This window comes from Pongo abelii, chromosome 14 (assembly GCF_028885655.2).
Source record: "Pongo abelii isolate AG06213 chromosome 14, NHGRI_mPonAbe1-v2.0_pri, whole genome shotgun sequence".
Lineage (NCBI taxonomy): Eukaryota > Metazoa > Chordata > Mammalia > Primates > Hominidae > Pongo > Pongo abelii.
The window spans coordinates 46582082-46608986 of NC_071999.2; the positions used below are offsets into that span (position 1 = coordinate 46582082).

The 26905-nt window shown below is 40.8% G+C and overlaps 1 protein-coding gene across 1 annotated transcript in view; it reads right to left on the bottom strand.

Moving 5' to 3' along the window:
- The window catches only part of VWA8 (von Willebrand factor A domain containing 8), a 398456-nt gene that overhangs the window by 21291 nt on the left and 350260 nt on the right, over positions 1-26905 (bottom strand). Inside the window, exons 38-40 of the mRNA XM_024230913.3 lie at positions 22322-22430; positions 18912-19068; positions 12485-12593 (exon numbers count right to left, since the gene is read on the bottom strand). Coding sequence (XP_024086681.3) covers positions 12485-12593; positions 18912-19068; positions 22322-22430 — 375 coding nt within the window. The remainder of the gene's footprint in view (positions 1-12484; positions 12594-18911; positions 19069-22321; positions 22431-26905) is intronic.

Sequence of the window (26905 nt, forward strand, 5' to 3'; positions counted from 1 at the left end):
TTACATTAATGAGTGGGAAGAATAGCTAAGATGTTTTTATGCATGCAAACTAAAGTAGTAGTTAAGATTATGTGTTCCAGCAACAGCCTCTAACTGTTCTTTCACCACTGTTCAATATCTGATCTCAGGCAAATTACTTAACCTGTCTGCATCTCTGTTTCTTCATCTCTAAAATGAAGATAACACTAGTCTCTACTTTAGTAAGCATTGTAAAATTAATAAAATCTTACTTGGAATCAGCTAAGAAAAAGCCTGGTGAGCCGTGTTAGCTGGTACTATTATTTATTGCAGTGGATGAAACACATATGGACAACTTAGTCCACTTTAAGTTAAGCATGCTTCCATCAGTGTTTCATGGGAGGTGGCTATGTGATGGCACTGTCATTGGAAATACAAAGCCACTAAGCCTCAGGCAGCTGGTGTCTGTTTTAGGGCCAGGTCAGCCATTACACAAAGAAGCACCACACAATATAACTCTGGGTATTACAGTATGTATTGTTTCCTTGTTCCTGATACCCTTGCTGGAAACAGGGGCAAAATTACCATTTTGGAATACCGATATATTAATGCAAACATCACCAGCATATAGATTATTAATTTTGGTGCGCAGTTAATTCTAAGAACTACCATGTATGCGACCCTTGGGAGAATGTTCTTTCCAGATGATGTTCTTGGCAAGAATCCCATGATCTCTCAGGAAAATGGGTCACTCTGGAGCATAGCTATCATGTAAAACTTGATCAGATACCCAGCTATGGGTGGCAAGAGGAAGGAATGTGCACAGTCTTCTAGAATCTCTTCCTACTGGTCTATCTATGAATCAGACAGACAACCTTGACCACACAGCACAGTCCTTTTCAGGCCCCCTCCCTGCACCAGTGATTGGGAATTAGCTCTTATCTCTTCTTTCCTAACATTTCTGTTCTCTAGTGTGGATAATCCTCAGGCTTCCTGGATAATTTATCCTGGGAAATGCTATTATGGATGACCATCTATGTACCTTCAGTCTTCACATTCTACAACTCTTGGAGGTACCAAGCTGCAGAGCACTGGATTCTAATGGCTTTCACAGATGAGGACAGACTCTCACAGACTAGTCTAGACTGGGAAAACCAGCACTGAAGAAAGTAAAAGAGAACATGGTGGCAGTGGTTAGCAGCCATTAAAGCGGCATGGAACTTGGATTCTTGAGCCGGGTTTAAGAGAAATGTGGGATTAGAACTGGAATGAAATTGTATATAACATGTTACTTATCGGCCATGCCACTGTCATCATGAAGCATTGATTTTCCAAGTTTTCATAAATACATTGACAAGGCAATGACCCCAAGGACTCCCTACCCAATCCCATTAGCTGCTACATGGTTTTATTAACCAGTGATGCTTTTACCATGTAAAGAGCCACTGTAATGGCTACAGATTGTCATTTTTGTAATTTTTGTTTTTTTTTTTTGAGACAAGGTCTCTAACACCCAGGCTGGAGTGCAGTGGTATGATCATAGCTCACTGCACCCTTGAACTCCTGGGCTCTAGTGATCTTACCACCTCAGCCTCCTAAGTAGCTGAGACTACAGGCATGTACCACCACACCTGGTTAATTTTTTATTTTTAAATTTTTGTGGAGTTGGGGATCTTGCTATATTGCCCAGGTTGGTCTCAAACTCCTGGCCTCAGGTGATCCTCCCACCTCAGCCTCCCAAAGTGCTGGGACTATGGGTGTGAGCTAATTTTTGTGATTTCTAATGCAGGTCACAATTGTAGTAAAAATAAATTTAAAACCCCACCATCTTACCATAGAGAAAATAAAAAATGCTAAAATTCTAATTAATAATTCTACTGTCCTCTTTATTTTGGTGTTTCTAAAACCAGAATATATCTTATAGTTGATGGCAAAAAAAAGTTGTCAAGATGACGGGTAGAGGGACTAATTGTGACCTGGTTGCTGTAGCTGGAGGACACACAGCTGATGTTGGCAGAGCATAGCAGGCATCAGCTCACGGAATTATTTCCATTGATAGCTCAGGTTTGTTTTTAACTTCAGTTAAAATTCCTAACTATTATCTTAAACAATTCAAAAATATTACACTATATAGAAAATTAGAATAATGAGCAAAGAAATGGAGCATTAGGATGCAAATACACTATAAGTGAAGCAAGATTCTTTGCTGCAGAAATGACTACACTTCCAATAAGATTTACAAAGGCAAGATTCCCCCAAGGGGAAGAATTTGGGTTTAAATTTGTTGGGAAGACAAATTCCTAGAGGACTGCATGTCCCAGGCCATGCAATTAAAGAGGGAGAAACCGCTACATTTCATGAAATAGATCACAGAATGCTTAAAACTAGAAGAAGTTGAGAAGACTGATTCAAGTACCATGAAGCACTATTAGGCCCTGTCAAAAAATTCAAGGAAAGCTGTTACATTTTCTGTGATACGTAATGCAATTAAGCAAAACGTGTAACTCTCAGTTTTGTTCACCATCATGCAAGAATCCAGGGATTTTAGGTCTCAATTTTCTTGTGCTGATATTGCTTCTTTTCCCATAATGATTATCTGCCCTTAAGGTACTCTCTAGCTTGAAGACTGTTTCCATTACATATGCCAATAAAAGAAAAGGACTTGGTAAAATTTGCAGTGAGATTAAGGGAGAGGGATACACCTTTTCCAATAAATCTGCTACCTTTTTCTTCCTTTTTGGGGGTTAACTTTTCAAGTTTAAGTACTTGTAATAAAGTATACAAATCTTAAGAATGTACTTTTACAAAGTAAACACACAATCTTAATCATCCACACCGCCTAAGCCTCCCAGTGCCCCATTCTGGACGTTACCTTCTTCCTGCCAAAGGTAACCCCTATACTGACCTCTGTTACTATAAATTAAGTTTGCTTGTTTCTGAACTTCATAAATATGAAATCATACAATATATACTCTTGTTTCTGGCTTGTGTGGCTCAACATTATCTCTGTGAGTTACCCATGTTGTGTGTAGCAGGACTTTATTCTCTTTTGTGCTGCAACGGTATTCCATTGTATGACTTTGTCACAATTTACCCATTCTACAATTCTGTTGATTTCAGTTTGGGGCTATTAAGAATAATGCCACCATAACTGAACATCTCTTTTGGAGCAGGTATGTGCATATTTCATTGTGTGGAAAGGCTGGGTCACAGAGTATGGATACGTTCGGCTTTAGTGTATACTGATGAACAGTTTTCCAAAGTGGTTTTCCCAATTTACATTCCTGTGAACAGAGTATAAGGGTTTCATTTGCTTCTGTCCTCACCAACACTTGATATTGACAGCTTAAAATAATTTTTTTAGCCATTCTTTTGGTGTATAGCATACTCCTTCATTTTTATTTTTATTTGCAGATAAATGAATTACCTTTGGTACTGCTTGCCATTGATATTTTTAGGAACATGAACCAGTAGTTTTTGTTCTTGAGAAGTAAACATATGTATCAGCCTTTTGAGTCAAAACTATTAGGCACAAAGACATTTTTATAGTAGTAGCACTGTTCATTAGTTTTCAAGTATGTAACCTGCAGATAAATATGGGTAGAAATTTGATTTTCTATCCTCTAGCCAGCCCACAAATACTTGGAAACTTGAAACAGGAAGAGACCTGTCAGAATGAATGCTCTTGGGGGCAATGGGCTGGAGGGGGAGCTCTTTAGAAAGTTACTGAAGGCTGAATAAAAATATTTACTGTTTTGGACTGTGTATATAAAGGCGTCTGTATTTTATGAGACTTAGTGAAATACTTCTTGAAATAGTGAGTTCCTACTGCATTTAAATATATGCTTTTGTTTATAATAAAAGGCCAAACATGTTCTTTGTTATATATTCCTATTGCATGAAGTATCCCTGTAAATATGTCCATCTGTTTTGTATTATACATAAATTCACATTAATGAGAGTTCATTATATATAAAATGAGGTTGCATTAGTAAAAAGTCTATGTTACAGACTTTCTGAAAAAGAAATACAATTTTATTACTTTCACACAAAGAATACTTAGACTCACTGAAATACTCAGAGAATGATGTATTCTGGTTAATTCATTTTCCAGGAAATACTTGCTTAACCAGAAAGTACACACACACACACACACACACACACAGACACACACATCTGTAGCACTAAAGACAGAATAAATAAACTTGACAAAAACCAATCATCTTGTGGTTTGTGACACTTTGTCTTATGATTTCAGCACTGAAATCATTCGGATTAATCTTATGTCTTTACTTATTTGGGTTATGATTAATCAAGACTTTTTTTTACCTACAAACTCTATAATCAAGCCAATTTTATATTAGTCCTTCAGAATTTAATGAAGAGAATAAAAAGACTTAAGTAGCAATTTTTATAGAGAGTGTACACATTCTACAGAATAAAGCCTACAAGATCATCAAGAAATATTTGTTGGGCGAATGAATAATTGTAAATGATGTTAGAGGGTACCTGTGAACAGCGATTCTCTTATTAAACATTAGCTCCCATTATTTTAATATCTCTTCATGCTCAACCAACATATATTTTTATGCTACAAATGTGTATGACTCAAACAAATAATTATTGGATTAAGGAAAACTTTCATATTGAATTTATAAGATAAATTATTAATCAGTGGAAACACAAAATTTTATTTTGTGGTTCTCAACATATTGGTATAGCCATTAAAAATATTTTACTAAATATCTGTGTAGGTTCTTAGGTGCTCTAAATAGTGAAAGAAAAGCGGAGATATGTGCCTTATTCCAAGGGATTCATGTTTCTTGAAGTAATATCTCATTGCAAGGGAAAATGGTGAATCATCTATGGTGATTCTCATTAGAAGAGTTTATATTCTTGGATGCTGATGTGGAACTAAATCATTATGTTGAGTAACACTATACTATCTATAGTCACTTTTTATGAACTAAAATTATTTCAGGTCTTTCCTTCAAGAATTAAATATTTTGTAATTAAAAGGAGCTGGGAACTGCACATCTCGGTGTGCAAACATAACAGGCATCTTATACTTCACAAGTTTAAAACTCAACCCTGGATTCCACTCTAGAAAACCTGTTCTCTCTAAGTCCTCCCCCATCTCAGTGAAGGGCAAGAGGCAACCCCACTCTTCCAGTTGTTCAGGCCCCACACTGAGAAGTCATCTTTGACTCCCTTACATCCACACCCAATCCACGGGCAAATCCTCTCAACTCCTGGCAGTATCTGACCATCTCTTACTATCTCCATGCCTAGCCTTAGTCCTGTCCTCGTTTTCTCTCCCCTAGAGCACTGCAGCAGCCTCCTAAATGGTCTCCTTCCTTCAGTTTTAAACAGTTTTCCAAAGTGGTTTTTCCTGTACAGTTCCCTCTTCACATAGCAATCAGAGGAATTTTTATAAAATATGTTGTCATTTGTAAGAACTATATTAGAAAGAACCAACATGGTTAACTTTAAGTCTTTAAAAAGCATGATTGAACTTATATTTCTCTTATGGTTTTCAGGAATGAGGGTATTTGCCTCTCCCATATGTAACATAAATTGTTACACTTTTACTTTCTTCTATTCCTTCTCTATACCAATTTAACTAACCAAAAACCAACAGAATCAAAAATCTTCTTGATTTTTGTTTAATTTTAAGAATAATATGAGAATTTAGGCTCTGATTATTATTATTAAATTCATAATTTTTAATATTGTATACCTTTAAAAAGAATGATTCTTGATATTTGAGTTTTTAAAAAATATATTTACCGCAATTATTTAGACCTGATTTTGTGTTGAATTCCTTCTAATGCTCATTGCTGGTCCTTTTATATCACAAAGGAACTTTGATTCCTCTCCTAATTGACTAGAGTATTTATACAAATATATATATTTATTTCAAAGTTATCTTTTAAAAGGGTGCTTAAGAGACATTTTAAGCCTCTGAATATCTGCAAATATCTGTCACCTTTGTACTTCGGCTGTGCACAGAATTCTTGGGTCACAAGAGTTGTCTCTTCAAAATCCTGCAGACCTTGTTCCACTATCCTGTGGCATTCAAGGTTTTAGGGACAACTAATGTAAAATTAATTTTTCTTTCTCTGACAATAGCTTGTTTTTCATCTGCTTCTCTGCTTTTAGGATTTTTTTAAAAAATTTTTGAAATGTTAAAATTCCATGAAGCTGTGTTGAGTGCTTCTCTCTTTGTTAATTTTGCATGGTACTTAGTAAAGTCCTTTTGATCCATAGACTTAGGCCTTTCTTCAGCTGGGTATGGTTTTGTTACTACTTTGGTTACTGTTTATGAATATTTTTCAGTGGCCTCCTCTATGGGGATATGATTTGTTCATTCAGCATATGTTTACTAAGCACTTACCATGTTTCATGTACTGTTCTATTTGTTGGGACAACTCAGGGCTCTGTAATGTCAGCTCTCTACTTTGTTTTTACTAATTAGCTTTCTTATGGTTTTTACCCCTTTATTTCCTCTGGAATAACTTTTCAAGTTTTTTGTTCACATTGCTACTTAGACTTAAGACTGGATGGAGTCTGTTCTTTCTACTTTTCATGTAGATTTGAGTTTTGGCAGTGCACTTTTAGTTTTCTTATCTTTCCTTATTGCATTCAATTCCCTTATTATTTCTGCTTGCTTCTTAGCCAGATAGTTTTCAATTTATGTCTTATTTCACATACTTCAAATTTCTTTGAATTGTGAGAACACAAAGCAGATGTTTTCTAAAAATTTTATGTTTTCTGAAGAATATTCTATCCCAGCAGCATCTTCAATATCTTAAATGCTTGTTATTCCACCTCAGTACACAACCTTTTCATACATCCCATGTTATTTTATGTTTTCTGTGTCCTTATTCTCGAATGATGAGATACAAAACTGTTCAGGAACAGATTGGACAGATGCTCCTCGGTTGCATTCACTTTCCACTTAGTTTCTACTAGAATTCTCCTTGAGAGATTTTAAACTGGTTGAACTAAATCTACAATGCCAGCTCAAGAATTCAGCAGGGAAGGAATTGAAACTGTGGACAGTCCCAGCATGAGAACTTCATCACCACATAATTTCTTATTTTGTTTGGAAAAGCCACTGCAATGGGGCCAACTTTGGGCATTTGGCTCCTTTGCGATTTAGTCTTCAAGCCAAGTATAAGTTGGGGCTGGTCTGGCCTTTTTCCAGGGCTATTCACCTTTCAGCTTCCTGCTTGTAGCCACTGCATGAAACCTAGACCTCTCTCACAACCATGCCTCCCTAGCGCTTCTGCTTTCAAACACTTTTGCATGGCAGTAACAAAATGGAGGTCAAGTGATCTGCTTCTCACCAGTTCTAGGGCTCTTTCTTCTTTTCCCTGCCTTTCTAATCAAGGGATGTTAGTGACATTCTGTTAGCTCTCATGCAGTTACTCACAAATAATGCTATTTCTCAGGAAAGTTTTCAAGTTGTCTTTGAGAGGGGTCCCATCAAAGTATATTTAGCAAAAATTCTTCAAAGTTGTTTGCATGTCACTAGCGCTCTTCATTAATTTCTCCTGACATGTGGGGTTTTCCATGTGTAAAGCTTTTGACTACTTAAATAATTTTAATGGTCACCTGGCAAAGACTGAGTTAGAGATGCCCATAGTCATGCAGCCTAGAAGTCAGGACTACATTTCTAGGCTGTACCTGGATGAAGTTGTCCTCTCATGGCCACTGACACCATGTCTTGAGTGATGAGCCATTCTTGATGTGCTAAGAAAGAGTAACTGGCACTTTGTTGCTCTCCTGTGACATGTAGACGTTCCTTGACATGGCTGTTCTCACCCTTCCCCTCTCTTTGCTCTACACTCTTGCTTTAGTTGACACATCTTCCCTTGGCTTGGGCTGTCCCTCTATTCAGATGACCACAGAAATACATATATAGATAGCCATATAAACATGAAGCCCTATCTAGTCCTCACCTTGCTCCTGAACTCCAAATTCAGGTTTTGAAAACTTTAAATATCATTGCTTGATATTTTTACATAGGTGTCCCAATAGTGAGAAAACATATTATAACATCCAAAGCAAACATCTGCTTTCTTCACAAGTCTGTCCTCTTCCTGTGTCCCCTATTTCTGTCCTCCAGGGCTTGAAAACCTCCCATTTCCCTTCCCTCACATTCAGTGTCACTTGTCTTTTTGTCCTACCTCCAAACTGCTTCTTGAATTTGTCTCATTCTTTCCATTTTCATTTCAATTACGCTGGTTCAGGTGCCTATCACTTCTCACCCGAATAACTGATACTGTTTTAAGATTTAATCTCCTGGCTTCCACCTCTCTTGTCTCTGAAACTTTCTCCTCCATGGCTACAAAACTTCCTAAAGAAGATAGAACCAGCTCTCAGCTCATGCCTGAGACCACACAGTGTCATGCATCCGTCTGTGCTGTGCCCTCTTCTGGGGCGTTGTTTCCACTCTTCTCTGTCTGGTTAATACTTGTGTGTCCCTCAAGACTCAGCTTATGTACCCTTACCTTCAAAATCTATCCTTGAATCCTTTTCTTCTGAGCTCCACCACATTCTAAGCCTCCCTCTACCTAGGTACTTACCATATTAAATGGAAAGAGCTCTTTAGGTGTCTGCCTTCTCTGCCCCTCAAGCCCAGAATTTTCTTAGTACAGGGACACTATCTTATCAATCTCTGTGCCCTCAGTGCCAAGCACAGTGTGTGCTACACAATCAGTGTTCAAAGCACTATTTATCTGAACAAAAGCTTATTTTGAAACACCACGGGGGAAAAAAGGAACATAATTGTTTGTTCATGGAGATATCATGCTAGCCAAAGCAATCAGAGAAAGGTTAATTTAGTTTAGCCTGAGAATGAAATTATGATTATAGATCAGAAAAACATTGGAGAGAAGATATGATTAAAATCAAGTGGTTTTTTGTAAGAATGGATGTTTTCTTTTGTTAGAGCATGCATGCTGCAATAAGAGATTGAGATTCTGAACCAAGAATAATTGAAGTATTTATGGACTGATGAGAAGATTCATGCAATCGATTCACAAAAGGGAAAAGGTTCAATAACTCAAAGAAGCCAAGGAAAGTCACTGGTGATAGCTATCTTAATCGAGAGGAAAGACATGTACTGCAACATAGGCACATGTTAAAGCAGACATTAACATGGGTGGCAACAGCATTTCCTGCTCCTTAAATCCCACCTGGAATCAATGAGTGGGCCTGAGGCTGTGCTTTGGAAAGTCATCTCAAGTGATGATTTGCTAGTTCCTGGCCAAACTTTGTGCCGTTCACCAAGGAAACACCCATGGTTACTTGGATTACATAGCAACCTCAAAACAGCTGGAAGATATGAGTCAATCGGAGCCACACAGGACTAGCAGAAGATGGCAAAATGGGACCAAATCAAAGGTTCCTTGCTTTGTTTTCAATCTAAAGTTCCATATTCTACACAAGGCCATGTCCATGCTTGGTCAGTAGCTAGGTTTTAAACTAGCCCTATCTTCCTAAATGGAGGACTAGAAGGCCCACCTGAGAATAACTCCCCTATGGATTAAAAATAGATTCAATAAGGAAAACACTTGAAAAATGCTGTGTTGGCATTTGGATAATGATGCAAAATGTTTTATGAGTATATGTAAGAATATGCTTTTTATGGAATTGTTGAGTTGGAGAAAGAGAAAAGAGACCCTAACAAACAATAATGAACTGAGCTTTGGGCCGCACCTGCCTCGCTAGCCATACAGCCCAGGACAGGTTACATCATCTTTCTAATCTTCTGGTCTCTCATTCATAAAGTGGGGGCAAAAGATGGCAAAAATGGAACCAATATTTCACAGGATTATGAGAATGGACACAATGTATGTTTCCTCATCTATCAAATGTAGAAAATTATACATACTGGTTTCTGTAGAGGTTAAATAGCACAATGAATGTAAAGTACCTGACTGGGTACCCGGCCTGTAATCCAGGCTGATAAATCTTAGCAAGTACAATGAAGGTAACGATGAAGCGAATCCTTCTGTAGAGAATGCTGCATGCTAGGCATTGTTTAAGCATATCATCTGAATTCTTCACTAACACACTACTATCTGTCATTCCCATTTTACAGAACCTAGGCTGTCTGGCTGCAGAGAATGACAATAATGATGGAGGTGATCTTGGTGACGATGACGATGTAAAGCACCTAGTAGAATGCCTGGTGCATGGTAAATTCTCAGTAAATGCTTGCTATTATTATAATGCTGGTATTGTTTGTAAAGATTTCTAAAGACGGAAGTTCTACATCTATTTTAGCTACTTATTCAAGGATTAAATTGCTTTTGTCTTCTTTCCTATATCTTAAAACTCTTTCTTGGTATTACTTAAGCCTATTTTCTCTTTTAGATCTCCAGAGAGGAAGAGGATAAGCTCCCCTGAAATAACTACTCTTGTTGAGGATATTTAGTAAGTTATTGACTCCAACCCCCTTAAGGATTTTTAAAAAATAGGTGCTACTTTGTTTTCCATGCATTTAATCTTACTTGTTGCTTTTACCTGAGACCTTCAGAGTTTTCTTTCATTCCTCTTTGAAAGCTGAAAGCAAAACTGGACACTGTTTTCTGATACTGGTCTCACTGTTGTGGTGATTAGCGGAAGAGCCATTCCTTGATGCTAACTCTAATTCTAACCCAGGCTTCATTTGTGTGTGATTGTGAGAAGTCAGAGCAGTGGACCTGACTTTTCATCTTTTGGCTGATTGTATAAACACGATACCATTTATCTAAAGCACTGATCTGAGGATTAAATGTGATAGTGCTTGTAAAAGCAACTATAGCATAGTCCCCAACAAATACCAATTAAGACATCAACTAATACCAGATGAGGAATCTGATACCTTCAATTAAAAATGTATTCTTATATCCCTTTGTAGCACTGCGAATCCTCTAAGGGCCTCTGTTTCTGCCCACAGGGTAGGACTCAATGTTGTCTGCATGTTCTTGTGGCATCCAGGGCTATTCAGGATCTGGTGCCTACGACTCTGGCAGCCTCCTCTCTTGCCAGTGTCTCCCACCAGGGTGTGCTTTTCTCAGCCATACCAAATACTCTGTCCTTCTCTGAACTCACTGCGCTCTCCTATACCTCTGTGCACTTGTGCATACTGCTTCCTCTGTTGGACATGCCCTGACTCCTTAAGCACATGGGAAATTCCTTAGCATCTTTCAAGAGTAAATTCAAACATTACATTCTCCACAAAGCCTTTCCTCATTTCGTCTCATAGCATTGTGTGCAAAATTCTCTACAGAATTTAGGAAATTTAGTTGACTTTGAGTCCCTTCTTTGAGGGCAGAAGATGTATCTTAGTTTTCTATCTCTAATGCCTGGTGTGCATCGAGAACTTAAGAAGTGAGTGAATCACTGAACCATACTCATTCTCAAGTCTTAGGATAGGCACCATTCTCCCATCACTCTCACCTCCTCTGAATCATCCATTTTGGCCCTTAGCCAACTATTGCCTTACCCTGAAGCTCAGAGCCAACCTGGCAGTGTCCTGGTGCTCTCAATGTCCAGGGCAATGAACACTTGTCAAATGAGTGACTATGTAAGAAGATCCAATCATTCAATATCATGTTGTTCACATAGTTTATATAAAGTCTTATGCTGTTTCATCCTAAACAACTGCATATAGATTTTTTTTAAAGCACATGGTTTAATTTTTACATTTCTTAGATTTTGAAATTAGACATCTGGTTAATTATTATAAAGATCTTTCCTCCTGGAAATGACAGAACTTTTATTATCTCTGGATACGGTTTAGATCTTTTGAAAAAATAAGGCTTTTCCAGAGTTTTGGGTTAAAATGGTGGATTAAAAACTGCATCACACAAGTTCTAATCCCCAATACTTAGCAAAAATAATAAAACTTCCCCCAGAAGAACAATTACAAATAAGAACCAAAAAGGGAAAGGCAATCAGCTTGAAATACTTCATGGAAAAGAAACACAAGATTCCAGAGTAGAATGGAGAAGCAGGGCACAGCTTGGCTCCCAACCTTCTTCCTTTGTCCTGAAATGAGGCTTTGCTTTCTCTTTAGACAAAATAGTCTGATTTAGTTTCTGATTTTTAAGGAACACTCAGCCCCTCCTAAATTATTTGTGCAAACTGACCACAGAGCACAATTTCTAATTTGAAATCTCCAAACAATAGTCATGCTTAGGAAATACTGAAGTGTCTTAATATTTTCAGGAGCAGTAGCAGTACCAACTGGTTCCTCAGCATTGAGAGCTTTGTGAAACTGCAAAAGGGCAGGCAATGTGAGAGCAAGGGGAGGACAGAAAGAGGAGGAGCCAGGGGACATACAGAATACATACACTGGATGATCAAAAAGAAAGCCATGGGATAGTCCAGTTTTATGCAGACATTTTCACACTGATACATTTTTTCAGACTGGCTAATTAGGGTTCAGATAATTTTCTCCAAGACTTTAGGAACGTGTCCAGGTTTGGGCCCAGGTTATTTTCTTGGTCCATAAGTAGAAGATTACCTGTAAATTATCCAGGATGATTCGGAGGGAGTGCACCTGTCGCCGAACAGCACCTGAAAACCTTTCATAGGTTGCAGCATCGTATTCACTCATTTGGATCTCCTTTAGCCTGAGACCAGAAGAATATAAAAAGTTAACAGCTTAAATCATGTATATGTGGGTTTTTACTTCCATTCACCTCCTGCTAGAACTTTAGCAAACTCCTTGGAAACTCAGATTCCTGTTGAGGAGAAAAGGCAAGAAGTGATGTCTCCAGCTATGCTTCCAGATTCAAAGGAGGTAACATCCAGTAGTGTGCTAGTAAATAGTTAACAAACTAGGACAAGAAAAAAGTCCTAGATTTGTAGTGTTTGCTGATTTCCATGATGTAAACCTTGCCACCATGATCAGTTACAAGCTATGAACAGTGAGTTAGAAAAAAATGTGCACAATTGGCTCTCATGAGCCAGTATGAATTGGCTTTGTGGTACACACCATTGCTATATCCCAAAGCCATATTGTGATGTTTGCAGCTGATCAGTTCATGTGGCAGATTCCTAAGAGGGTTCCCATGGGTTGCTTTTTAAGATCAAGATCATGTATTTGGTTGACCAAGATAACAGTTCAAGCCTAAAGAATGTAAGTTAATGTGCTGCTATGTATCCCTATGTGAGAGTTTTCTAAAATTGCTGACAGTGTAATTTAGACAGGACAATTGTATTTTAATATTATTGTGGCTTTGAAATTCTATCTTCCCAGTATGCTGCTCCTTTTTATCAGTTTTTATCATTTGCTTCACTGAAGCCCCACCAGCACACTAGAAGCTCCCCGTACACATCACATGCCCTGCAAGTGCTTCTCTCCCACTTGGAGTATCCCTCCCCTGACTTTGCTTACTAACTCCCACTTACTCTTCAAGACTCAAGTCAATGATTGCCTCCTCCAGGAAGTCTGCTCTGATCCCCGGGTCTTTCTTCTGTGCTCTTATCTCACTTCATTCCTCCCTCAGAGAATTTGCTCTCCATGCTGTAACTATCTGCCTCCTGTCTCCCCAACTAGGCTCTATACTCCTTTAGGTAAGGGCTGAGTCTTTCTCATCTTTATCTTTACAGTGCCTAGCATGGAACCTAACATATAATGGGTGCTCAAAATAAGTAGAAATGAATGACTGAAATAAAAATACAACTCGGCATTACTAAAATGCAGCATCTTAAACTGTCAGTAGAAAGTTCATTCAGAGTGAACTCTCTTGGGTTTTACAGTGTTGTACCCATAATACATTAACTTAATCACACATTTATATAAATTTCTATAAATATAAAAGGTGCTGATATTAGGACAAGGAATAATAAGTGCATATCTCAAAGGCCCAAGAATAACATAATCTTCTAAACTAGTGTGTATGTTTATGCATGCAATGTTAGAGATATGAATCCTAGGTGTATTGCTGAAACTCTTATCTAATGTGTATTTTTTATCACCTTGAGCTAAAACAGAAACCTCAAATACTGAATGAGAATAAATGTTCTCTATTCCTCCCTGTCAGGTTGAGCACTGGGAAAAATCCATTCACCATGGGGGAGAGCGCTAGAAGCTTATTACAATTACATAATGCTAGGCCTAGACTACCATGGGGCAGACTGGCATTCCTGCCCTATCACCCCACTGGATAATACCCACTTAGGTTTCAAGATCTAGCTCAAAGGCCACATCCTTTGAAGTCTTGCTTGAGCCCTTGCATAAAGCTGGCCATTCCCTTTTCATGTGCCCTATACAGACATCTACCATGAAACTCACATACTTTATTGCTTTAATAGATAGGCCTGTTGCCCTCTATTATGGTGTTTTCAAATTTTTCTTTCCATAGTAGGAAATGTTTTACATTGAGATCTTGTATACACAAATGCATGTATGTATATAGGATAACTGAACCAAAAATTTAATGAAAAATACTTTTATTACATGGGATGTACTCTGATGTTTTCTATTCTATTCCTCAGGGAGAAGGACCATGTTTTATTTTTTCATTGAACTTCCAGTACCTACCACAATACCTGCCTGGCACACAGTGGCACTCAATAAGTGCTGCTAGATGGCACTTTGAAAACACTGACTATTAAAAGATAAATATAGACAAGGCCACTATAATATCTGAATGGTTGTATCTTGAGGTGACATGCCAAGGTGCCTTTCTAAATCTAATTAACTCTCAGTCCTGAAGAATAAAAAGAAATACGTGTATAGGACTTGACCTCCTGACAATACCTCTTGTATTTAGTTTCTGGCAGTCTCTGAAATCTCTCTATGACTTTTTATTAGATTAAGTTATGTCTCAAGTATCAAGGCTGACAGAAGCTGGGCACAATGAACAATGCAGGACATGCCACCTACCCCTTCATACCTAAACCGGTGTGTGTTTATATGTCAATATGCTTCTTCTCAAATAAGCGAGATTAGCACTGATTAGAAACAAATGTAGACACAGCTGTCCATGGGGTGGGGAGGGGATGGAGGAGAGAATATATAGAAATATGTGATTAAATTAGCGCATTATGGATACGACTCTGTAAAACCCAAGAGAGATCACCCAGCAAATGAACTTTCTACTTACAGTTAGTTTAAGATGCTGCAATTTAAATAATCCTGAGTCGTATTTTTATTTCAGCCATTCAATTCATTTTCAGCATCCACTATATGTTAGGTACTATGCCGTATATTTCTATAAATATAAAAGGTACTGATATTAGGACGGGGAATAATGAACCTATGTCTCAAAAGCCTAACCATAACACAATCTTCTAAACTACTGTGTGTGTGTGTGTGTGTGTGTGTGTGTGCGCGCGCACGCACACATGCAATGTTGGAGGTATGGGTTGTAGGTGTATACATAAATACAAACATATATACACACATAAAAACACATATGTACATACATACACACATACATATCAAGGAAGGAGCTAGCCATTTGGTAAGCCACCTGGAGCAGACTGATCTTTGCAGAGTGATCAGAATTAGCTCCAGTTATAGGCCTACCATTGGTGCGATCATGTTGCACCCAAAACAAACCACATGCTGTTTTAATTATGAAGAAATCTGGAAACCATATTCCAGATTGTGTCGGTTTTCAGAAAGATCGCCTACAAGGCAATCAAAGCTGATAAATTTTGAAAGATGATGACTGAAGCAAGGGATGTAGAAAGAAAAGAAATTTTAGCCTCTGGATCAAATGAGGTACCCATTGCTAATACTCTCAAGCCCACAAAACTAGCTGGAAACATATCTTTCTGCTTCTTTAACCCTGATCAAAACTGCAGGGCACAGCTGCTTCACATCCTAGTAATCTTTGTGGACTAACTGCATTTTGTTGGCACAGTATATTTTTAAAGGGTATATTTATTGTTACGTAAGAGTCTGGGAATTTTAGTTCTCATTTTACTTTTTCTTATAGGTCAGACTTAAATACTATAATTTTGAATCAATTATAAGGAAAACAAACATAAGCTTAGATCCACTGTGTGAGGCTGATTAGTTTTGCAAATGGTAGTGGATGCAATCTCCACAGCTGGTGCCTACCCTAGACGCTTTTCTAAGTGTGTACATGTACCTCATTGTCTATTTCATTTGCTTTTCACTGGTATAATGTTTCTGTTCTATTTTATTCATGTTTTATGCTTGTCTCTCTCTGTTAGTCTGCCTGAGTTAATATATTCTTGATATGTAAGGGCTGGTATCTAGCTTAAAACCAGATACAAATAGATGCTATTAAAATGCTGTGTTGATGATGTCAGGAACCCACTTAGCAGCATTAGGCTCTCCAAGGCACTACACAAACTTTCTGGCTCACAGCTAGGACTGCCTAGTTTCAGCCAGTCTCTGAATTAAGTACTAAAGGATGAGTCCATTACTTGTATGCATGTGTGTATCATTCATTCCACAAATACATATGAAGGTTTGCTACATACCAGGTTCTTGGTGTAGGTCCTGGGGTTATACTAGAGCACAAAACAGATGGATGCCTGCCCCCCAGGAACTTATAGTCAGAGGAGAGACAATCAATTATTCACACAAATCACATAACGGGAAAGAGTGATAAGAGTTATGGAGAAAAGGTACAGGATGCCACAAAAGCATCAATGGTGGGAGCTGACCTCATTCTGCATATGCCTAAGTGACAAAACCGTTTTAAAACCTATTATTTGATGATAGTGAAGAATTATTACTTTTTAAAGACTCAATAATAGTATTGTGAGTTTGTATTTTTTTGTTTTTATATTATGCAGATACACTTGGAAATATTTACAATGAAATGATAGAAGTCTTGGATTAGCTTCAAAACAAGCCAGCAGAGAAGACTAGGAGTGGAGCCAGATTTTTCTTCTTGAAGATGGGGGGTCGGGTCCATCGCATTCATTATATGTTCTTCTCAACTTTTATATTTGAAAAGTTCCTAATAAAAAGTTGAAAAATTTTCAGCAGCATTAAATGAAATATTCACCAAATGGGATGAAAGTCCCATTTCTACATGAAAGTAGAAAGCAACATCTTTCTCTTGGTGTTTTGCTGTGCCCCATCTTTCTCAGGATCTCCATGTGTTTCTATTCCTTTCTCTCCTTTCTTACACGCTTGGCCAACTCCTCTGTCTTTCAACCACCTTATGGTATTCTCTTTTACTTCAACTGAGACTCTTCTCTGCAGCATTTACTAGAGGTGTATATTTTCCTCATCCCTTCCCCATGTCCTCTCTTTCCTCTCTTACATCCGCTAAATTCATTTGCGTTATGGGCACAGATGCCCCTTACTTCTTCCCCTGTAGGGCCATTGTCCTGAAGAGAACCACACTCCTTACTCCTATTACGGCAACAGGAGAAGGGGGTACATACTTGTGGCCAGGCACTGTTACCTTTCTGCCTCCCTGTGAACTATGCGTGTGCCAGAACACTCTATCTACCTGTCCACTTGGGCAAAAATTTAGACTGAACAATTATTTGGCAGGTTTTAAGGTTGGCAACAATAGAACTCATTAATTGCGGAGGGGAGAATGACACATGTCCAATTGTTTAGTTCTTTTTCTAAATGGGTACTTTATAATTCATAAGAAATGTAGAGAACTTTCATTCTAACAAGACTGTTCACTACACTATTCTCTACCCTTTTTTGAGAGGTATAAACACTTTCATTCCTAACATAGTTACCTGTTCTCGTAACCTCCCTGGGAGAAAGGGAGAGTGAATTTTATTTCCAGAAGAGCAAATTCAGGCACAAAGAGGACAGATAAACTGTCAATAGTCACCAGGGAAGCCAGCAGAAGGGCTAAGAGCAACACTCTTGCCTCTAGCATCAAGCGTGTTATTTACCTGCTGAACCCTCAAGGGTCTGAGCTGGCAGGCTTTCCTGAGGGTGTGGCGGCAGGGCCTGCATTCTTGTCTCTATTATCCTGTACTGTTTACTTGCAGGATGTGGAAGCACAGCATGTAATGTAATACCAGATGTTCTACGTGGGAGGAATTTCATAACTCATACATTTTAGCATGCTTTTTTCTAACTGCGCCCAGCTCCTTTCATGCAGCACAAAAATAAATGTAAATCTGCTTCCCAAACTACTACCAGGTCCTGGAATCTAAAAGGAAATATGGTGGTTCTTTGGTATTTTTCACTTTTAGCTGAAACACACATGTGGATGTCTAGGGTAACATCATGTGGATTCTTCTTATTTTTTAAATGGCTCCTATTGTAGTGGCCCAGAACAGCTGGGGAATGTCCGAGGGCCACAGGCTCACTGGCCTAGATTAAGGCCTCTACTCACTGATGAGGCCTCCCCATCCAAACTCACTGTCCCTCCTCCCGAGCTGGTACCCATTATCCTGAGTGGGCTAGCTGCCTCTCTCTGCCATAGACACTATGCTCATCCTGCCCTGGTGCCTCTGCTCATTTAGTTTTCCCTTTCTGAAATATTCTAGCTCTTCTCTTCCCATCTCTAAATCCTAGCTGAGCTCTGGCCCCACCTCACATCAGCCCACTAAACTTGCCTTTCTCTGCACTGCTGGAGGGGACAGCCTCCGCACCCTATGACTTTAGCACTTAACTCTGTGCATGTGTGTATGTATGTTCCCTTGTCCTGTCTCCGCACTAATCTGCAAGATTTCTGAGGGCAGGAAGGGACCATTGTGTAGACTTACCTGAATTCCCTATGTTGCCTAGGAACAGATAGACATGGATGGGGTGATTTGAGCTTTAGATTTTAAGGAGCCTGAGTAGAAAGAACAGGGGATTTTGTTTATTTGGCTGTTTCAGTTAGGGACGGGGATAGCTGTGGATTTCAGTTTGAGGTCCGAGTTGCTGCATGAGGTGGAGGTGGAAACACACACAAATCTAGGTTTCCCCAACAGTCCATCATGACGTTTCACCATAGCAGTAGTGCTGCTCTAAATGCGATGGGAACACTGACCTCTGCTGGAATGCTCTCTGGCCCATCTCTCTAGCAGCTCTCTTGATCTCTTCGGGAACTGCATCTTTCTCAGCCTGAGAGACCTGGTACACCGTATGGCCTGCATCCAGCCGGTAAGGGCCTCCTTTGCCACCCAGGCCTGCCGTGTCTCTTCCCCCTGGAAGGAAAACGTGGAAATTCAGATGATAAATCTGAACTTGACCACAGAAAAAAAGTTGGGTCATGGTTTTAGGACAGCCTTGTGGAGGATATTAATTGTACTTAACTAGTAATTAAACAGTCAAATTACCTTCTTCTGGAAAAAGATGTATTCTCTTGTTTAGGATGCTTTTCCTTTTTCCCATCCATTAAAATACTACCTATATATCAAGGTTTACTCCAACTTCTATGATACCTTAGCTAATGCCGCTACCTCGTAAGGATCCATACTCTTGTGTACTATTTGTTATCCTTTCATATTTATTTTTCTCACCAACTATATGATGGATGAGATATTTTATTTACTTTTGTACTACCGCACCTGTAAGAGTGGTTTGAATATCATAGATACTTAGTATATATTTGTAATTAAATGAACAACTGTTTCCCTCCCTCACATATTACCTTAGTTTTCCTTAAAAAACCTAGACAGTTAAGCTATAAATACTGTTTTTTTGTGTTTTGCAAATTATAAAAATAATGCACAGAGAGGCGAAATGACATATTCAGGACCTCGTATCACTGGCTTAGCCAAGATTAGAAGCCAATTATTACACCAACTTTGACTTTTGGTTTGAACAATATATAACATAAACACCACCAGCTTTAGAACAGTCTTTCAATAGAAACTCAAGTTTACATAATACATATTACATATACATATTACGTTTTGTAACATAACATTGTATGAACTGTTCATATTGTAAATGCCTGTAAGGCCAGGTAGGTCATATGATAAAAAGTGGTGGGGACATTGGCTAACTTAGGATTTACCTTGTCTAAATACATGAAAATTGAAATTATTTTAAAACACTACATGGACCAGAGAAAAAAACACATCTGTTGGCTAGATTTGGCCTTTGGGCTATAAGATTGTTACCCCTATTTAGGGGTAGATTAGAATACTAGTAACCCGTTTCTTTTGTTCATTCACATATAACTTGAGAACTTAGAAGAGAATCCAATATTGGAGGGTCAGTATAGTATATTATAATACACTGCTATTGTAGAGTATATTATGATATAGTTAAACCAGACTGCCTGGGTTTGAATCCTGGCTCCAACCCACCAGCCATTTATCTTTGGGGAATTACTTGACTTCTCTGTGTCTCAGGCTCCTCTCTATAAAGTGGGGATACTAATATTATTTACTTCATGGGATTGTCATGAAGCTAAAATGCTTAGAGCAGTATCTGGCACATAATAAAAGCCATATAATGGACTGCTTTTACTATTATTATTAAACAAAGCCTAGTTACACAGAATTAGGCAATTTCTAGTTTCATAAAGTGGAAAATTTGAAGGCTTTTAGACTTCGGGTAAATTATGTTACATTTTTCTTTCACCATCACCACCCCCACCCCCACCTTACCACTGAGCTTTAACTGGTCTAACAAAACTAAAACCAAGAACCCAATATGAACTGCTTTCCTTATGAAAGTCCAGGTAGGTCATTTCCTTTTGGGAAATACCATGAGAACTGCCTATTAATTACACTACTTTAATCTTTTGATTGGAACATATTTCACTTTTATTGAGAAATGGGTGGTGGAAAATTCCTTCTGGGGATGTGTGTGACTCCCATTTCTTACTCATGGCCAGCCAATAGGCAGAGGGGTGCAGTAACTAGACAGTGACAATGAGCTATAGGAGGAAAAGGTGTTTCTGGGATCTAACTCCTTTCCTACAGGAGGGTATCCTGAGTATGGGTGGATCATGAATTTGGGCTGAAAGCTTCCTAGGTGCTGAGATGTTATCATTCTGGTGAAAGGGAGAAAGTGGTGGAACCATCAGAAGCTGGTGTGAGTGACTGGCCACGTGAGTCACAGGGCCCCGGGGAAAGTAGCACTGGGGTGGAGCAGGAGGTGCTCTTCATGATCTCCACTTCCCAGAGCCTGTAATTTGTACTACTTAAATGAAAATGCTTACCAGAGGTTCTAAGACTGCAGGGCATAAGCCTGGACATTCCAAACCAGTTCAGAAGAGAATGGGGAGGGTGGGGAAGGAAGGAGCATTGATGAAGAAAGGGGAATCAAATGACTTGTTGGGCCAGAGCTCAGTTCAAAGTAAAGAATTCTGAGGGAAAAGAATGGGGGAGAGAAAAAGAGAAATTGAAGCCAAGGAGCCTTGATCAATTGAAAACTAAAAGCCAGGTGAAACAAATGTAGCCTCAATCTGGACAGATACGTGAGCTAGTATATTCAAGTTTGGTAATAAATAGGAATTTCTCCCCCAGAGTAGTCCACTGCTGGGAAACCACACCTGGCCAGCTCGTTCCACAATGCATTCCATATGGATTAAATCTTGTTGGCTTGATGCGAACTTCCAGATCAAAGGACATTTCTAAAAATAGCCTTAGTTTAAAGCTGATGCTTGATGAATAAACAGAGTAGGCAAGAAGTCCACAGGCCTATTTGATAGCACATTGTCTCAGCAGAGAAACCCATTTCCTCCCGAGGCTGTCAAGGCCAAGAGGCACAGACCATCCTAAGGAAGGTGAAGTACAGAGCTCCTGCCAGCACTCCTCACGGTGAGATAAGCTCAGACAGTGCGCACACAGTCTGGCCCTATTCCTGTGGACTCGCAGATGTGTCTGCTCCAGCTGCCGCAGAGGAAAAAGGAAGACGGCAGTCCTGGGAACAATGCCCTAGTTGGGCAGCCAAGAGGAAGGAGTCGGCCATCGGTTTAGACTGCAACCAGCCTTATCTCGAAATCTTGCATCCTCAACATACTTCGAAGATGTGGAAGACAAGGACCATATCTTTTCAAAGTCAGTTGCTCAAGAAAGAATTTACTGTGGATTTCTGGCATGATCCCAAGGTCATGGAATTTAAAAGAAGGGATTAACACTTTAGTGAAAATATTCTTCATGCCAGGCACTATGCTCAGTGCTTAACAATCGTAATCTCATTTAATCCTCACCACAATTTAAGGTAGTTCACACTATCCCCCTTTGACTGATGAAGCAACTCGAGGAGGATCGGCATGTTCTTAGGTCACAGGGTGGCAGAGCCTGTGGGACTCCAAATGCCAGGCTCTTCACATGCCTTGATGTCACGCTGGGGCAGAGGGCAAGACAACAATCCAACTGAGTAATGAAGGAGGCTGAGAAGGAAAGCCGGTCTCTGAGTCTTCTCAGGGGCGATGTGCTGGCCTAATGGGCTTGGGAAACCTCGGGAAGGCTGACTCAGGAGAATGCCTGTGCTACCAACCTGTTCCGCCAGCCCAAGTGTTGCCGCCCACGTGAGGCATGTTGTCTGGGTCCTCCTTCCCGTGTTTGGGGGAGCTTACATCTTCACCACTGTCTCTGCTGATTGTTATCTAAAAATGAAGAATTGAGAGATTTTTACTATCCTGTGACAAACACCAGGAACTGCATGACAGAAAAAAAATCATTTTCTCCTAAGTCCTTAAGGTATCACATAACCTCAGGCCACTGGACTTGATAAATGCTGTGAGTATTTGGCAAAAATTCCATCAGATGGATTCCAACATCCATCTAGTTGGGAAGAAGAACTAATTTTTTAAAAAACTCTTAAAGAAAAGTAAAGGAGCTGGACTGCATTATAGCTACAGAATTTTTCTGGTGCAAACCAAGCTGTGAGCATTTACATATGGCATGAGACTTACCAGATGCAGGGAAAATGGATCTCACTGGAGAGCGATATTTTGCCAGTGGTTTAAAAGGATCACCACCTAGCTGATCCAGCTGAGTCATTATATACACATTTACCCATTCTGTTTTCAAAGAAATCCCATTACTCTGAGAGATGCCATTTTACATACAATATATGGAAAAGAAAAACAAAGTTATGTACGTATGCCTTAGTGATAGATTTATGTTATATACTAAAAACTGCTTATTTATTTTTTTGACCCACTTCAATTTTTATTATGGTATTTTGTAGCTTTCCTAATTCATCTTTATTGTAAAACTAGATTTATGATTCCTGCAATTCAAATAGAATAAGAAGTACTTTAGCCTTCCTCTGTGAGAGCCTGAAGTTCATTGCTTCCTATTTCATTCAGTACAGTGTCACCAAAAGGAGTGACAACCACACAGAAATTTCAATCCTAGTAGTTCAGTAGATACTACTCCACAATAAAAAGAAATCAAAGCATTCACATTTTATGCAAACCATGAGCCTGCTCTCAGATGTAATGATTTCCCAGAAGACAAGATCAAATTCTCATTCATTTGTTCAAATAAGACTTAAAGAAAATGTACTGATGGAACATTCTGTGAGGTACCATGGGGCCTACAAAGCCATTGACGATTGGTTCCTGCCCTCAAACTGCTTACAGTGGAACAAGAGAGCTTACAAATAAATGGTCCTGAAATCAGTCTTTAGAGTTAACCATTCCATGTTGGTACATGGGATTTTCATTCTTCATGTTGGGATTAATGCAGTTAGGTAGGTAATTTGAGGTCTTTGCAAATAAAATGGCCATTCAGAATAAAATCAAGACAACTTCTACTGTCTTATGTCCAAGTTGGTTCATTTCAAGTGTTATGACATCGTAGGGATTTTAATTAGCTGGACTTTTCTGCAAATAGTTTTGGCAGGATCAACAAAGCTTTTGCCAAAACTTCAGCATGCTCCAAGAAAATTTAGCAGCCAGACATGACAACTGATATAAATTCCACACACATAATCATGCTCTAAAAATGGGTGAAAATAATTTTTCCTCCTGTTTTCTTTCTTTCTTTTTTTTAATTAAGTATTTATTGATCATTCTTGGGTGTTTCTCGGAGAGGGGGATATGGCAGGGTCATAGGATAATAGTGGAGAGAAGGTCAGGAGATAAACACATGAACAAAGGTCTCTGGTTTTCCTAGGCAGAGGTCCCTGCGGCCTTCTGCAGTGTTTGTGTCCCCGGGTACTTGAGATTAGGGAGTGGTGATGGTGATGGCTCTTTTTTTTTTTTCTTTTTATTATTATTATTATTATTATTATTATTATTATACTTTAGGTTTTATGGTACATGTGTGCAATGTGCAGGTAAGTTACATATGTATACATGTTCTTAAAGAGCATGCTGCCTTCAAGCATCTGTTTAACAAAGCACATCTTGCACCGCCCTTAATCCATTTAACCCTGAGTTGACACAGCACATGTTTCAGAGAGCAGGGGGCTGGGGGAAAGGCCATAGATCAACAGCATCCCAAGGCAGAAGAATTTCTCCTAGTCAGAACAAAATGGAGTCTCCTATGCCCACCTCTTTCTACACAGACACAGCAACAATCTGATCTCTCCTTCCTTTCCCCACACTTCCCCCCTTTCTTCTCAACATAACCACCATCGTCCTCATGGCCCGCTCCCGATGGTCGCTGTCTTTTCGGAGCTGTTGGGTACACCTTCCAGACGGGGCGGCCGGGCAGAGGCGCTCCTCACTTCCCAGACGGGGCGGCCGGGCAGAGGCGCTCCTCATCTCCCAGACGGGGCGGCCGGGCAGAGGCGCTCCTCACCTCCTAGACGGGGCGGCCCGGCAGAGGCGCTCCTCACCTCCCAGACGGGGCGGCCGGGCAGAGGCGCTCCTCACTTCCTCCCAGACGGGGTGGCAGCCAGGCAGAGGCGCTCCTCACCTCCCAGACGGGGCGGCCGGGCAGAGGCTCTCCTCACCTCCCAGACGGGGCGGCCGGGCAGAGGTCCTCCTCACTTCCCAGACGTGGCGGCCAGGCAGAGGTGCTCCTCACTTCCTCCCAGACGGGGCGGCAGCCAGGCAGAGGTCCTCCTCACTTCCCAGACGGGGCAGCCGGGCAGAGGTGCTCCTCACTTCCTCCCAGACGGGGCGGCAGCCAGGCAGAGGCGTTCCTCACTTCCCAGACGGGGCGGCCGGGCAGAGGCGCTCCTCACTTCCTCCCAGACGGGGTGGCAGCCAGGCAGAGGCGCTCCTCACCTCCCAGAAAGGGCGGCCGGGCAGAGGCAATCCTCACTTCCCAGACGGGGCGGCCAGGCAGAGGCGCTCCTCACTTCCCAGACGGGGCGGCAGGGCAGAGGCACTCCTCACATCCCAGACGGGGCGGCCGGGCAGAGGTCCTCCTCACTTCCCAGACGGGGCGGCCGGGCAGAGGTGCTCCTCACTTCCTCCCAGACGGGGCGGCAGCCAGGCAGAGGCGCTCCTCACCTCCCAGACAGGGCGGCCGGGCAGAGGCGCTCCTCACTTCCCAGATGGGGCGGCCGGGCAGATGTGCTCCTCATCTCCCAGACGGGGCGGCTGGGCAGAGGTGCTCCTCACTTCCTCCCAGACGGGGAGGCGGCCGGGCAGAGGCACTCCTCACCTCCCAGACGGGGCAGCCGGGCAGAGGCGCTCCTCACTTCCCAAACCTTGGGTGGCCGGGCAGAGGCGCTCCTCACTTCCCAGACGGGGCGGCCGGGCAGAGGTGCTCCTCACTTTCCAGACGGGGCGGCCAGGTAGAGGCGCTCCTCACTTCCTCCCAGACGGGGTGGCGGCCGGGCAGAGGTGCTCCTCACCTCCCAGACGGGGCGACCGGACAGAGGCTCTCCTCACTTCCCATACGGGGCGGCCAGGCAGAGGGGCTCCTCACATCCCAGACGATGGGCGGCCAGGCAGAGGCGCTCCTCACTTTCTAGACGGGGTGGTGGCGGGGCAGAGGCTGTAATCTTAGCACTTTAGGAGGCCAAGGCAGGCGGCTGGGAGGTGGAGGCTGTAGCGAGCCAAGATCACGCCACTGCACTCCAGCCTGAGCAACATTGAGCATTGAGTGAGCGAGACTCCGTCTGCAATCCCAGAACCTCGGGAGGCCGAGGCGGGCAGATCACTCGAGGACAGGAGCTGGAGACCAGCCCGGTCAACACGGCGAAACCCCGTCTCCACCAAAAATACAAAGACCAGTCAGGGTGGCGGGGCGCGCCTGCAATCCCAGGCACTCAGCAGGCCGCGGCAGGAGAATCACAGGAGCCCCAGGCAGGGAGGTTGCAGCGAGCCGAGATCACGGCAGTACAGTCCAGCTTTGGCAACAGAGGGAGACCGAAAAAAGAAGGAGAGGGAGACCAAAGAAAGAGGGGAGAGGGGGAGGGGAGAGGGAGAGGGGGACGGGGAGGGGGAGGGGGAGAGGGAGAGCCCTCCTGTTTTCTTAAACAAGCAAGATAGCTAGGAACATTTAGAGAAAAAAATAAACATTTAACATACTTTCCCCAAAACTTGCCACCATTTTTCAACTCGTTTATAAATAATGTAAGAGAGAAGCAGTAAATTAAAATACATATACTGGCTACAAGAATTCCAGAAGAGCACTAATCAATAAAATTTTCTGTGTTGATGAAAATGTTTATATTTGAGGTGACCAATATGGCAGTCACTAGCCATTAGCTCAATATGGCTGTGAGCATGTGAAATATGGCTTGTGCGACTGAGGACCTGAATTTTAAATTTTATTTAGCTAACTAAAATTTAAATTTAAATAGCCATGTGTGCCAGTGGCCATTTCATCAGACAGCGCAGCTCAGGGACAAGCTTGCCTCAGACCTGGAGATCCTGTTTAGAGATCTTTGCAGCACCCTCTAGATGTACTCCATGAGAAATGAGAAGGACAAAGAACATTTCAAAACTGGTACAGAGTTTTATTCTGTTGCTAATTTAATAAATCTATATGAGGCTGGGCGCAGTGGCTCACACCTGTAATCCCAGCACTTTGCGAAAAACAAAACAAAACAAAACAAAAAAACTATATGAAAGGTATGATTACAGTCTAAATTTTTTTTTAAACAAACAGAATGGAACTAACATATGGAGATACTTTTTTTTTTTTTTTTTTTTTTTTGAGATGAAGT